Source organism: Saimiri boliviensis, chromosome 10 (assembly GCF_048565385.1).
Source record: "Saimiri boliviensis isolate mSaiBol1 chromosome 10, mSaiBol1.pri, whole genome shotgun sequence".
NCBI classification, from domain to species: Eukaryota; Metazoa; Chordata; class Mammalia; order Primates; family Cebidae; genus Saimiri; species Saimiri boliviensis.
In genome coordinates, this window is record NC_133458.1 from 35,755,333 (window position 1) to 35,771,160 (window position 15,828).

Consider the following 15,828-nt stretch of genomic DNA (forward strand, 5'->3'; position numbering starts at 1 on the left):
TTCCAAACAATACAAAAAGAGGGAATCCTTCCCAAATCATTTTATGAGCCCAACATCATCCTGATACCAAAACCCGGCAGAGACTCAACAAAAAAAGAAAACTTCAGGCCAATATCCATGATGAATATAGATGCAAAAATATTCAATAAAATACTGGCAAACTGATTGCAACAAGACATCAAAAAGCTCATCCATCACAATCAAATAGGCTTCATCCCAGGGATGCAAGACTGGTTCAGCATACACAAGTCTAAAAATGTAATCCACCACAAAAACAGAACCAAAGACAAAAATCACATGATCATCTCAATAGATGCAGAGAAGGCCTTCGAAAAAATTCAACAGCGCTTTATGCTAAAAACTCTCAGTAAACAAGGTATTGACCAAACATATCTCAAAATAATAAAAGCTATTTATGACAAATCCACAGCCAATATCATACTAAATGGGCAAAAACTGGAAACATTCCCTTTGAAATCTGGCACTAGACAAGGATGCCCTCTCTCACCACTCCTATTCAATATAGTATTGGAAGCAAAAGAAATAATCATTAGAGTGAACTGGCAACCAACAGAATGGGAAAAAAATATTTGCAATCTACTCATCTGACAAAGGGCTAATATCCAGAATCTACAAAGAACTAAAACAGATTTATAAGAAAAAAAACAAAGAAACCCATTCAAAAATGGGTGAAAGATATGAACAGACACTTTTCAAAAGAAGACATTTATGAGGCCAACAAACATATGAAAAAATTCTCATCATCACTTATTATTAGAGAAATACAAATCAAAACCACATTTAGATACCACCTCATGCCAGTTAGTATGGCAATCATTAAAAAATCAGGGGACAACAGATGCTGGAGAGGATGTGGAGAAACAGGAACACTTTTACACTGTTGGTGGGAGTGTAAATTAGTTCAACCATTGTGGAAGACAGTGTGGTGATTCCTCAAGGACCTAGAAATAGAAATTCCATTTGACCCAGCAATCCCATTACCTGGTATGTATCCAAAGGATTACAAATTATTCTCTTATAAAGACACAGGCATACCTATGTTCATTGCGGCACTGTTTACAATAGCAAATACCTGGAACCAATTCAAATGCCCATCAATGATAGACTAAACAAGAAAAATATGGCACATATACACCAAGGAATACTATGCAGCCACAAAAAATGATGAGTTTGTGTCCTTTGTAAGGACATGGATGAATCTGGAAACCATCATTCTCAGCAAACTGACACAAGAATAGAAAATCAAACACTGCATATTATCACTCATAGATAGGTATTGAACAATGAGAACACATGGACACAGGGAGGGGATCATCACACACTGGGGTCTGTTGGAGGGGAATAGGGAAGAGACAGCAGTGGGTAGGGAGGTTAGGGAGGGATAACATGGGAATAAATGCCAGATATAGGTGACAGGGGGATGGAGGCAGCAAATCTCATTGCCATGTAGGTACCTGTGCAACAGTCCTGCATGTTCTACACATGTACCCCAGAACCTAAAGTGCAATTACGCAAGGTCATTTAGGGTCCCAGGACGACTGGACTGTGTCTTCAATTATAGCTTCTAGGGACTTTCTGGATATTGACACCCAACTGACGGAAGGGAAAAAGGTGCTGTCAGATTTTCTTTTGGCCAGCCCTGGAAGCTGACCACTTCATTGCTGATCACATTCCATTGGATAGAATTCAGTCTCATGGCCATATACCTAATGTCAAGGGACACTGAGAAATATAGTCAAGCTGTGTGCTGTGGAGAAGAGAAACTGACTTTGATGAATGCTTAGCTATTCTCTACCACATTCTCTTACATGTTAAGTCTTCCTGGGGAAAAACTAAACCCTCTGTTCAGATTTTTTCACCTATGAATTAGCAGAAATGGGAGGTATGAGAAAGAATACATTTTAATTTGGGTGATGCCCAAGAGGTCTTCAATTTGAGAAGTTGTTTTCCTGAGACAAATATCAAGAAATATCATTTATTGGTAAAAATGCAACCAAGACTTTGGGAATTTTTTAATTTAAATGTACAATAAAGTAATTTTTATCTCATTTTGTTCCTTCATGGAGGGAACTAACAATGATAATACTTAATTTTTAAATATTTTAATCCATAATCTCTTTTCTCCAGCATCACCAAAAGTAACCGGGACATAGTAAGAGAATCAAGTTGGAAATAAAAGGATATTTGGTGGCTATCTAGGTTGAGTCAATACAAAGAAAGTGAAGGTTGTTAGCTTCCAAGAGTCTTCTGATCTGTTGAGGTAGGAAGAGAAATGGGTATATGTAGTATCAATACACAAGAAAAGAAAAAGAAAAAAATTTAAAATAATTTTCCTTTTTCCTTTCTTCCCTCCTGTATCAGTTCAATCATTAATATTTATAGAAGTGGTAGCATTTCTTTGGATCCAATAAAGTGCATGTAAATTTCAACACAAGACTGAGCCTAGCTAACAGGAACCCACTAGAACCTTCCAAAAAGGGAAGTTATATAGGAGTGCAGTAGGAGCTAATTGTCCATTAATCCAGGTAATGCCTGTTTACTGGAGACCTTTCACATTGTTATAAATAAAGGAAATAAAAATGAGGTGAGGAGTCTTATTTATTACATCTAATCCAGAGCCAAGCATAACCCATGTATTTAGAAAGCTCTACAGTGATTCTGATGAGCCCTAAGGTCCAAAACCACTGATCTCCTAAGATAAATACTCACTTCTAAATGATGCAAAGGGTGGTTCAGTTTTAATATAAAGCTGAGAGTGATTAGATGGCTAATGATATTCACATCATGATGAAAATCTAGCTTAATACAGCATCTTTCTGTGAAATGTGATGTGGTTACAATAAATGTTTTCCAATTGCGCATTTTAATTAAGTTGTATATAGATGAGCAGCCAAATTGATGTTTGCAGTAAAAAAAAAAAAAAAGAAAAAAAAACAAATATAAGACTGACACTTAGGAAAATCATTCTCAAACAAAATTTGGCAACAAAACAAAAGAAAGCAAAGCAAACAACTGATAACATCACCTAGATATGGCTCTTCTAGCTGCTTGGAACAGAATTATTTGCCTATATTGCCATTATCTCCGAATTGTTGTTGTATTTATTGAATATTGAAGGAGGGCATTATGTGTAAGTCATCTTTTCCTGGCAAGAGTGAGTTGCACTCTTGCCTTGTACATGACCCATTTACTGAAACTGACAGGCAACAATGAATTACATAACCATAATGGAATTCACGTATTAGTCAGAACATATTATTCTAAATTAGCCACACTTTGAAAATTTAAACACCTTTAAGTCTAAGACACTACTTAATATGAAAACATTACTTAAAAATTTCTGTTACATTCCCTGTTTTAACAGCTGAGTTTAAGTAGTTTTTGTAAATATTGCCTTTTTATACTTCCCTTTCTTAATTGCACTCTCCTCTCAGATATTTTATTACTGGTTTAAATTCTGAACTGTTTTCCACAGACAAACAAAATAAGGGCTTGTTTAATTCAGTTAGGTAAGGCTTCTAAGTTTTTGCAGTTGTAAATTTGATGGTCATATTTCTAAACTATTTTCTATATATTTCACAATGTGATTACAAAATTATGTTCTCATAATTTTTATGTGTTCCATTCAGCGTTTATAAAGAGGTATATATTTAAAGAAATGTGTGAAAGTATCATTGAATACATAGCTTGCTTTGTTCAATTGATTTTCCTTTAATTCAACATAATAGATATCACAAAACCTATGCACATATACAAAAACCTAAGTGAAATAAATCTACAAATGAAATTAATTAAAACATTTAGAGTTAAAAAGTGTCCCACATTCATCTAATCTTCCTACACACACATAAAAACAGGTGATACAAATGCTCAGAGGGAAAACTTGTTCCAACTTTCCACCCAAGATCAACCTCCTGTTCACATTGCTGAAATGAAGACAAATGACTGTATGATCTCGCTCACAGGCCATTATGTGTGGTTAGATTCCTGGCCAAAATTATTAGAAGCTTGAACACCTCTTCAGGTCTCCACTGATTCGTGTCTTGTTCCTTCCCTGTAGACAAGTGGACTTGTATTTGCAAGTACAGTCTGGGCATTCATCAATGTAAAACAGTAGGGAAAAGATATAAAAGGTCACAATAACAACATAAGGAAATTCAACTGAGAGAAATTACTACTTGGAGATTCTAAAGAAAGCAGAGCAGTATTTGAAAGCCTAACTTTCTAACAATACTCAATGGCCTGGCCAAATTTTGTTGCCTTTTAGTTCAGTTCTTCAGAGAAAGACAATTCACTTTAATATGTTCCCGAAGTAGAAGCTTGCTGTGATGTGATATAATTGGCATTGAAAATAAAGTTTTTGTAGCATAATATTTTGAACTACTTATTCCTGGCAGCAGTGAAACCCCTGGAGTCTCATTGTTAAAAATTTGAATTTTATTTATTAATTGAAAGTCTTCAGCAAAGCAACTATATCACTAAAAACTGTGTATTTAGGTTTTAGATAATCAAAGGTAGGTGAACTGGAACACACTGAAATGAGAATCTCAGAAGCTTCTCTGGTGCCTTCTCAACTATGTAGTTCCTGCCTTCTTACATTTCATTGTCTGTTCCCTCCAGTATGTAGGAAATTAAAGACAGCATGAGGCTTGAGTGATAAGATTCTCATAGTAAATGCTTTTGTAAAAAAATGTCTGTATTTTTTTTCTAGTTCAACTAACTTCTTTCAAAGTAATGTGATTCATAGATTGCCTATAATGGCAAACATCACTCTGCTCAGGCAATTTCCTTCTGGCAACTTTTCCAGATCTTTGCACTCTTGATCCAGTGCCCACCTCTATTCCCTATACTGTTGCAATTATCATCCTATATTGCAATGATCATTTTGCTCATTTGTCTTCTTCCACTAGAGATTGAGCACCTTGAAGGATTATATGTGTGCTTCTGAAACAGATAATTGGTTCAACAAACACTCAACGAATGAACAACATAATATCAAAAAAGCTGTGAAAAATATTCAGAAGTTAAGTTTGGTAAGTGCTCAGTTGGACTCTACTCTGTGGTAACATGTTACAGTAACTGATATTGCAGCATTTCTGTTATGGGGCAACGGAGTTAATCTGATGAGTTTAATAAATAAAAGAATCACTTCGTCTGTTGGGATCAGAAATGTAGCTTAGGCTTCCTGATTGCCAGTCTGAGGCTCTTCCTAATCCATTAATACCCTGAGGTCCTTATGTATATGTGGAAGAAATTTCTGTATAATGTTGCCCAAATAATGTTTTTTTCACTGGATATATGACATGGTAGGAAGAGAGGTAAAAAATGTCAGCATATAATGTGTTTAAAAAACAAAATATATTACTTGTATTTCTATTTTTGTAACTGTTATGCTTTAACATTTGTCTTTGGAATGGAGTGATGATTATAGGAAATTCTGGATAGAATGAGAACTTATTTGTCTTAGTAATGAAAGAGAAAAATTACAGGATTGTTTTGTATATTTTTATTATTCTCATGAAAAGTAAGAAACGGATGTACCAGGAAAACCCTTTGCTCATCTACTTCTATTCGTAAGTGAAACTTTCTTAAAATAAATGCTAGTCATAGTTGCATTTGTGAATGTTAACATAATTATCTGTGTTGTGTGAAATATGAGTGTATGCACCTGACTGTTTATGGCTAACTCCTGTGATTCTGAATAAAAAATATCTTTCTCAGGCTTTCCCCTCTACATTTCCACTGCCTCTGCCTTGGTTCTAATTTATACAATCTTTTCAAATATAGATTTTTAGATTAAGAAAACAATGCTCACACACTGCAAAAATAAAAATCATACAGAAATATTTAAAAATATCTCTTCATGCTTAACCAACTATGCTTTACCACCCAAGCTGGCTTCATGCAGGGCCACATGCTCTGAATGGTCTTGGTCTTGTGCTTAGTTTATTGCTCTTCTGCTGTCTTTTTTCCCACAAACTTCCATAGTTATTGTAGATATGGGGGTACATGTGCAAGTTTGCTGCATGAGTATATTGCACGATGCTGAGGTTTGGGATATGGATCCCCTCATGCAGATGGTGAGCACAGTACCCAATAGGCAATTTTTCCACCCATATCCCTTCCTCTTCCTCCCCAGTAGTCTGTAGCGTCTATTGTTCTTATGTTTATGTCAATGTGTGCTTAATGTTTAGCTCTCTCTTTCAAGTGAGAAAATACACTATTTGATTTTCTGTTTCTGTGTTACTTTGCTTAGAATTACGGCCTCCAGTTGCATTCATGTTTCTGCAAAGGACATAATTTTGTTCTTTTTACGGCTGTGTAGTATTCCATGATATGTATATATGTACTACATTTTCTTTATCCAGTTCACCATTGAAGGGCAAGTAGGTTGATTCCATGTCTTTGCTATTGTGAATAGTGTGGCGATGAACATAGAAGTGCATGTATCTTTTGGCAGAACAATTTATTTCTTTTGGATTTATACACAGTAATGGAATTTCTGGGTCAAATGATAGTTTTTTAGGTTCTTTGAGAAATCTCCAAACTGCTTTCCACAGTGGCTGAACTAATTTACGTTTCCACCAACAGTGTATAAGCATCCTTTTTGCTCTGTAGCCTCTCCCACATCTGTTGTGTTTTGACTTTTCAGTAATAGTCCTTCTGACTTGTATGAAATGGTATGTCACTGTGTTTCTCTTTTAGGATTTCTATAATTTGAGGTCTTACATTTAAATCTTTAATACATCTCAAAATATTTTCTGTATATGGTAAAAAGTAAGGGTCCAGTTTAATTCTTCTCCATATGTCTAGCCAGTTATCCCAGCACCATTTCTCGAATAAAGAGCCTTTTACCATTGCTTGCTTCTGCTGGCCTTGTTGAAGATCAGATGATTGTAGAAGTGCAGCTTTATCTCTGTGTTTTCTATTCTGTTTCATTTGTCTATGTTTCTGGTTTTGTATCAGTACCATGTTGTTTTGGTTACTGCAGCGTTATAGTATAGTTTGAAGTTGGATAATTATGTCTCTGGCATAAGCTTTGTTTTTTTGTTTTTTTTTGTTTTTTGTTTTTTTTTTTACTTAGGATTGTTTTGATTATCAGGGCTTTTTTGGTCCCATATGAATGTTAGAAATGAAAAGTGACATTGGTAGTTTCATAGAAAGAGCATTGAATCTGTAACTTCTTTGGGTAGTATGGCCATTTTAACAATATTAATTATTCTGATCCATAAACATGTAAGCTTTTCCATTTATTTATGTCATCTCTGATTTTTTTCAGTAGTATTTTGAAGTTATACTCACAGAGATATTTTACTACCTTGCTTAGCTGTATTCCTAGGTATTTCATTTTCTTTGTAGCTATTGTAAATAGGATTGTGTTCTTGATTTGACTCTCAGCCTGAACAATATTAGTGTACAGAAATGCTACTGGGTTTTGTACATTGATTTTGTATCCTACAACTTCACTAAAGTTGTTTATTATTTCTAAGATCCTTTTGGTAGTCCATAGGTTTTTCTAGGCACAGAATCATCATTAACAAAGAGAGATAATTTGACCTTTTTTCCTATTTTGATGCCATTTATTTCTTTTTCTTGTCTGATTGCTCTTGCTAGGACTTCCAGTATTATTTTGAATAGGAGTGGTAAGAATAGGTATATTTGTTTTGTTCCAGTTCTCAAGGACAATAGTGTCAGTTTTTGCCCATTCAGTATGATGTTGGCTGTGTGTTTCTCATCGATGGCTCTTATTATTTTGAAATACGTTCTTTCTATTGATGTTTAGTCTGTTGAGAGTTTTTATCATGAAGGAATGTTGAATGTTATCAAAAGCTTTCTCTATATTTATTGAGATGATTATGTGGCTTTTTGCTTTCATTTGTTTATGTGGTGAATCACATTTACTGATTTGCATACATCGAACCAGCTTTGCATCCCAGGAATAACACTTACTTGATTGTAGTGTATTAATTTTTTGATGTGCTGCTGAATTCAGTTTGCTAGTATTTGGTTGAGAATCTTTGCATCTATGTTCATCAGGCAAACTGGCCTGAAGTTTTCTTTTTTCACTGTGACTCTGCCAGATTTTGTTATTAGGCCGATGCTAACTTCATAGAATGAGTTAGGGAAGAATCCCTCATCCTTGATTTCTTGGGATAGTTTCAGTAGCATTGCTACAAATTCCTTTTTGTACATCTGGTAGAATTTGGCTGTTAATCAATTTGGTTCAGGTCTTGTTTTGGTTGGTAGGTTTTTTTATTACTGATTCATTTTCAGAGCTCAATACTGGTCTATTCAGTCTTGATCTCTTCATTTTCAGTTTTGGGAGTTTGTGTGTTTTTAGGAATTTATCCATTTCTTCTAGATTTTCTAATTTGTGCACATAAAGTTGTTCATAGTATTTTCTGAGGATCTTTTGTATTTCCAGAGGATCCATTGTACTATCATCTTTGTCATTTATGATTATACTTATTTTGCTTTCTCTTCTTTTGTTGTTAATCTAGTTAGCAGTCTATCAATCTTACTTATCTTTTTGAAAAACCCAGTTTTGCTTTCATTGATCTTTTGTATTGATTTTTACATCTTTGTTTTGTTCCGTTCTTCTCTAACATTAGTTATTTATTTTCTCCTGCTAGGTTTTGGGTTAGTTTGTTCTTTTTTTCCTAATTCCTTTAGGTGCAAAGTTAAATTGTTCATTTGAGATCTTTCTTACTTTTTGATAAAGATGGTTAGTGCTATAAACTTTCTTCTTAACACAGCCTTAGTTGCATTCCAGATATTTTGATAATTGAGTTCCTATTTTTATTAATTTCAAACAAATTTTAAATTTATGCCTTAATTTCATTGTTCTCCCAAAAGTTTTTCAGGAGAAAGTTGTTTAAGATCCATAAATTTGGGTAAGTTTGAGAGATCTTCTTGATATTGATTTCTGTTTTTATTGTACTGTGGTGTGACAATGCGCTTGCTATGATTTCAATTTGTTTTAATCTATTGATATTTGCTTTATGTTAAAGCATGTGATCAATCTTAGAATATGTTCCATGAGTAGATGAGAAGAGTATATATTCTGTGGTTGTCGAGTGGAGTATTCTGTAGATGTTTATCATGTCCAATTTGTCAAATGTTGATTTTTAAGTCCAGAGTTTCTTTGCTAATTTTCTCCCTTGAAGATTTGTCTAATGCTGTCAGTGGTGTATTAAAGTCTCCCATTATTATTGTGTCTAAATCTGTTAATAGGCCAACAAAAACCTGTTTTATAAATCTGGGTGTTCCAATATTTGGTGTTTAAAGATTTAGGATAGTTAAATCCCCTTGTTGGATTTACCTTTTATTATTATATAATGCCTTTCTTTATCCTTCTTAATTTTTATTCATTCAAAATCTATTTTATCTATTATAAAATAGCAACTCTTGCTCTTTTTTGTTTGTTTGGTATACCTTTCTTCATCCCTTTACTTTGAGCCTGTGGGTGTTCTTACACCAAGAGGGGTCTCTTGAAGACAACAATGATTGGGTCTTATCTTTTTACCTAGATTGCTACTCTGTGCATTTTAAATAAGTTATTTAACCCATTTACGTTCAGGGTCAGTATTGATACATGAGATTTTGATCCTATCATCATGTTATTAGCTGGTTGTTATGTAGACTAGATTGTGTAGTTGCTTTATAGTGCCAGTGAGCTATATTCTTAAGTGTGTTTCTGTAGTAGCAGTTGCTATTCTTTTGATTCATGTTTAGTTCTCCCTTAATGACCTCTTGTAATGCTGGTGGTCTATTTGAAACAAATTCCCTCAGTGTTTGCTTATCTGAGAAGGATTTTATTTCTCTTCCACTTATAAAGTTTATTTTGATGGGATAGGAAATTCTTCGTTGGAATTTATTTTCATTAAGGATGCTGAAAATAGGCCCCTAATCTCTTCTGGTTTATAAGGCTTCTGCTGAAAGGTCTGCTGCTAGCCTAATGAGTTTCCTTCTGTATGAGACATGACCCTTCTCTCTAGCTGCCTTTAAGATTTTTTCTTTTAATGACCTTAGTGAATCTGATGTGTATGTTCTTTGGGGATGGTCATCTCATGTAGTATCTAGCTGGAGTTCTCTATTTTGAATGTGCATGTCAACCTCTTTCATGAGATTAGGAAAACTTTCATGAACTATATTATCATGTATTTTACAAGTTGTTTATTCTCTCTTGTCGCTCAGGAATGCCAATGAGTTTCAGATTTGTTCTTTTTATATAATCTCATATTTCTTAGAGTTTTTGTTTAATTTTTTAAAAATTCTTTTTTCTTTATTTTTGTTTGACTGAGTTGATTCAAAGAACCAGTCTTTGAGTTCTTTCCTCAGCCTGGTCTATTTTGCTGTTAATACTTCAATTGTGTGATAAAATTTTTACAGTGAAATTTTTCAAGTGTAGAAATTCAATTTGAATCTTTCTTAAAATGGCTATTTTATCTTTGAACACTTAGATCATTTTACTGGATTTCTTGGATTGAGTTTCAACTTTCTATTGAATTTTGACGAGTTTCTTTGACATCCATATTCTGAATTCTACGGCTATCATTTTAGTCATTTTATACTGTTAAGAATCATTGCTGGGAGTTAGTGGACTCATTTGGAGGTAAGGGGACACTCTGGCTTTTAAATTGCCAGAGTTCTTGGGCTGATTTTTTATTATCAGGAAGGGTAGGTGCTCCTTTAACTGTGGTGTAAGTGGAGTATAGTCACTTGGCTTTACTTCTGGATGATTTCAAAGGACCAAGGCTCTGTATAGCATCTTTATTTGTGGCTTTTTGTTTGTTTCTTTGTTTCATAGAGTGTTATATTAGCAAAATGCTTTTGGTGTTGCAGTTTGGGCTATGATCCAGTAGATGGCACATAAGAGTAATGGGTGCTGGGACCTCACTCAGCCACAGGGCTCCTCTGTATTTACTCAAGTTTGTAGCCATGCTCTGTTGTATGGTGGGGAGCGAGATGACCTCCCCTCATTAGTTTTGCTCCTATACCTTAGGGGAGCCTCCTTTAATCACTGGCACTTTGTCTACATCTCTTTTGTTAGGTGTTCCAAGATGTGGGGCTCCCTGAACAGAGGCTAAGGCAAGGAGATAGGCCACATTCTTTCCAGACTGGTCCTGTGGAGGAAGGCATGCCTTGTTTCTGTTCCAGCCCATGAAATCACACATCACATCCTTCTCAGTGCTCTGAGAGTGTGTGAGTTTCTTTCCCACTTGAGTGCTGGCCACAGATCTTGGCTCAGCACTCTTGAGTTGCACACTGCAGCCTTGGGCATCAGGATCAGCTAGTAACTCTATCCTTTGGACCCTCGGAATTAGATTCCAGGTGTGCTAGGGGAATCTAAAGTGCTCCCAGGTCATCAGGAACATAATCAGGTAGAACAAAGCATCCAGATGCAGTGGAGGCTGCTGTGCACATGCTCCTGCAGAACAGCCAGGCAGAGTGGGCAGGAGGGCCTGTAGAACAGATGTGCTCCAGTCCTGTGGGAAAGTTGGCCAGGCAGTAGGCTGAGGCTAAAACTTCTTGGAGGATACCGATAGCTAGGTTCCACCAGAGATGTGCCATGCACTAAGGCCCCTGTTTCTGCACTGGCTGAAGTACCATCTCTGTCTACTCTCTAGATAAATTCCTCTGTCAGTTCAAACGTCCATGGGGTATGTTGGCCCCACTGTAGCCAGGAACCCAGAAGTACACAGCAAGGGTAAGTAGTCCCATAGTTCCTCACTCACCCATTCACCAGCACCAATTCAGGGGTGGGAACTAGCCCCAGTGTTTGGATACCCTGAACAGGGTTACCAGCCTCCTCCCTCCTTAGCCTTAGCATCTGTATTGCCATCTGCTCTTGGCATTTTCTCTCCAAAGATCTGTTCAAATGCTGGTTTACCTGAAACCTTGATCTCTCTCAGGCATTTCTTGGCTATGCCATTGGCCATCTTGTTCACCTTTTGTTCTACTGTTGTCTTGAAACTTACTAAATTTTGAACACAGGGTCCTGTATTTTTATTTTTCACCCTACTCCTCTCCCAATCCTCTCCATCTATTACTCTTAACTGTTTGTTACTTCAAGAAATTCTCTATGTATATAAACGTGTTTGTATGTATGCACTGGTTTTTACATCAGTGGGATTATTCTGGATATAGTCTATAATTGCTTTGCCTCCTCAATTACATGTGTTGGAATTTTCCCATTAAACAGCCTCTGCCTCCCTAGCATCTATTTTTATTTCCCCTAGAGAGTCTCAATACTACTAGATAGTCTCCATACTGCTGGAGACTCTCTAGGGGAAATAAAATAATATGTAAAAGGGATGGCCTTTCTAATACTGGTTGTGCCACTTCTCTGTTAAAAATGGATAATGTTTCCCTTTTGCATATAGAATAAATTAGCATCTTGATAAATAAATCAGACTATGTAGTCCTGCTGGCAGTGTGCTGGCAAATGTGTTTCTGAGCATGCAAGTTCTGAAGGAACCTGCAATACTCTCTCTGATTAACAAGTATGAAAAATGATCTTTTTTTAACCACTACTTTGTAGGGTTACTAATAGCCAGCCTAGAAATTAGTAAAAATAATGTTGTGGGCTGAACATTTATGTTTTCTTCAAATTGATATGTTGAAACTCTCATCTCCAATGTGATGCTATTAGGAGGTAGGGGTCTTTGGGAGCTAATTGTGTTTAGATAAGGTCATAACAGTAGAGGCTTCATGATGGGATTCATTTCCTTATAAGAAAAGTCAGAGACTCAAACACTTTTCCTATCATTGCCGTGTAATGACAAAGCCAGAAGGCAGCCAACAGAAGCAAGGGAGAGGGCTATCCCAAGATTCTGACCATGCTGGCACCCTGATCGAGGACTCCATAACCTCCAGAACTATGAGAAATAAGTGTCTGTTGTTTAAGCCACCCAGCCTATGGTATGTTATTAAAACAGCTTGAGCTAAGACAAACAGGGAAGAGGCCCTTTAGCTTTTTACAAAGTTGATCAATCTACCACAGAGGGTTATTTTACAGATGAAGAAAATGAGCCTGAGAAACAAGACATGTCATGTCCAAAGCCGCAGAATTTAGCGATGAAATTAAATGAACATCTACTGCTTTTCAGGTTAATAGACAGTGACAGCTTCTTGGAATTTTTGTGAACACTCTAAATTCTGAGGTCAGAATGGTATTCTGAGTTTAGAGAAGTCTGGCTGTGTAGCAACAGCTATTGCCATTGCTCCTAGTGTAACAGTTATAGTATAAGGAGGCCGGATTATCCAAGTTGATGGTTTAAAATGCCTGTGGAGGGCCCGGGGCAGTGGCTCATGCCTGTAATCCCAGCACTTTGGGAGGGCAAGGTGTGTTGATCACGAGGTCAGTAGTTTGAGACCAGCCTGGCCAACATAATGAAACCCTGTCTCTACTAAAAAATACAAAAAATTAACTGAGCATGGTTGGGGGGCACCTGTAATCCCAGCTACTTGGGAGGCTGAGGCAAGAGAATGGCTTTAACCCAGGCGGTGGAAGTTGCCATGAGCTGAGATAGCGCTATTGCACTCCAGCCCAGGTGACAGAGCAAGACTCCATCTCTCTCTCTCTCTCTCTCTCTCTCTCTATATATATATATATATATATGCCTGTGGAGTAGCCACTACCACATTGTTAATGTATCCACTCACACTAAAAGCTAAAGTGTTTTTCATGAATGCTATTTTATTAATAAAACAGGAAACACCTGAAATGCATAGACAATATTTATTTTTATAAACATTTGCTAACACTTTGGACCTACTTTCTGTCAGAACTCTGTTAGTAACAAAAGGTTACTCATGCTTATCAGTAAATTAATCTCTCTGAGCTTTATCTTAAGCAGAAAAAAGATATGATAATATCTTCCTTAGCTGTGATTAGGAATAAATATAATTTTATTCATTTACTCAACAAATATTTATTAAGTTACTATTCTGTGTCAAAAATTGTGCTCAACAATGAGATTAGGGCAGTGGATTAAACACATTCCCTGCCCTCATGAAGCTTACGATCTGGTGGGATTTAAAGTGTAGGAAAGTTAGCACAGTTTCTTACACAAAGTCAATGCTCAATTAACACTGAAATATAAGTTTCTAAATGATTTTCTTCTTTTTTAAAAAAAATAACTAACACTGCTGATTGATCTTTAGAGATATTCTCAATTAGGAAAATTGGAACATTTATATGGAAATCACCATGAAGATGTCCATCTTCCGCCCCGCCCCTTACCTCCTGTTACTCTTCTTTAACCATTTGCTAGTAAGAAATTGGCATAACTTCTATCCAGTGCTTTTTTTCTATGTGTATTAAAGAGCTTTGTGAAAATCAGTTTTTGAAATGTCTTGCTCATGTGTGAGAGCTAACAAACAGTGTATAAGCAAACATCCATCTAATAAAAAGCACTTTGAAAATCAGGTCAAGGATTACTTACTTGATGTTAATCAAGCATCTCAGTCTATGTGCCCATTTTGCATATCTGAGAGTTCTGCCAGACTCTACCTAGTCAGAGCATGCCTAGCAAGAAGACACTGCATGTCCCAGAAATCAGCTTAGAAGCCTCACTAAAGGAAAAATCAGCCTAGTGAGGTCCATGCGAGACCTGCCCAGGAATGTGAAAGAAGATCAGTAAGGTTAGTGTGTAAAAACAATGCCATGCACTTGGAAAGCTCTAGAAGTGAGTCTTGCATGCAGGACCTCTTGATTTCCTGTGCTGAGCTGCAGATGTCTGTTTTCACAGCAGTGCCTGCCAGAGCTGCAGTTGACAAGGCCAGCTGCTCTCAACTGCCAACTGTCAGTTGACGTGGCAAGCTCCTACCAATTTGTGCTGAGAAAACAGCATGGAATCGGGTCAGCATAGGACATAACTTTAATATCCTCCATCTGTCAAACAGACTTACTTGGAGAAAACTGAACATTTGGAGCAGGAATTGTTGAGGCTATTCTATGATAACATCTATACATGATTCAAAAAACCAAACTGTATTCAGTTAGTCTTCCTCTGCTGTGAGAGAGCAGGAATTGGTCTAGTAGATACAACTGTATGACTTTAAGTACTTCAGGTGGCATACATTAAAGGTTTCCCCCTCTAGATCCAGAACCTACCTTCCTTCCTCCCAGGCACTGCTGGAGTTGAGGCTTAGTGAGGACACCATATTGGCAGTTGTGGGGCTGCCAGGTTATTTCTCTCCAGTCACATGTCCTGTTGTCTGAACAGCTAAGGCAAGGCACAATCCACTGGCCTGAAATAGACGGCAAAGCCTTTTTTGGTTCTGTTTCTACTGGTGAAATTATATTTTGCATATAACTTTAAAATTCAGCTATGGTACACCATTGCAGAAATTATAGTTAGGTCATCCTTATTTAAATCTAGTGGAACAGTGAAGGTATGGCTTCCTGCCAATCAAATAGAACAGCAACATTAAGTAACGATCTGAAATAGCACGTTTCATGGAGAAATCAAGTATGAGCTCTATTCTGTGAAACTATATACGTATTAAAAATCTAAGTACTACTCAATCATTACCTTATTTTTAAACAGTACATTGGTCGCATCAGTATGACAAAAGCATTAATAGATTGGGAACCCCCCAAATTGGCAGTTAGTCTCAAATATTTATTAGCCTAACACATGCATAGGTTCTAAGTCCAATCGTATAATACATGTATTTCCTACTCTCAAGAGATTTGAGACACAAAAGAACTACTTCAGTATGCTGATAATTTATTATTTTGAAGATTAGTGTTCTTCGATTTGATTGATGGCATTTTTGGTATGAATCTCTTCACCT

The 15,828-nt window shown here is 36.4% G+C and overlaps 1 protein-coding gene across 8 annotated transcripts in view; it reads right to left on the reverse strand.

Annotated features, from left to right (window-relative positions):
• The window catches only part of CPED1 (cadherin like and PC-esterase domain containing 1), a 310,759-nt gene that overhangs the window by 42,695 nt on the left and 252,236 nt on the right, over positions 1-15,828 (reverse strand). For all 8 annotated transcript variants that reach the window (XM_074379153.1, XM_074379151.1, XM_074379152.1 and 5 more), the window contains one exon: positions 15,143-15,279. In XM_074379153.1, the coding sequence (XP_074235254.1) occupies positions 15,143-15,279 (137 nt within the window). The remainder of the gene's footprint in view (positions 1-15,142; positions 15,280-15,828) is intronic.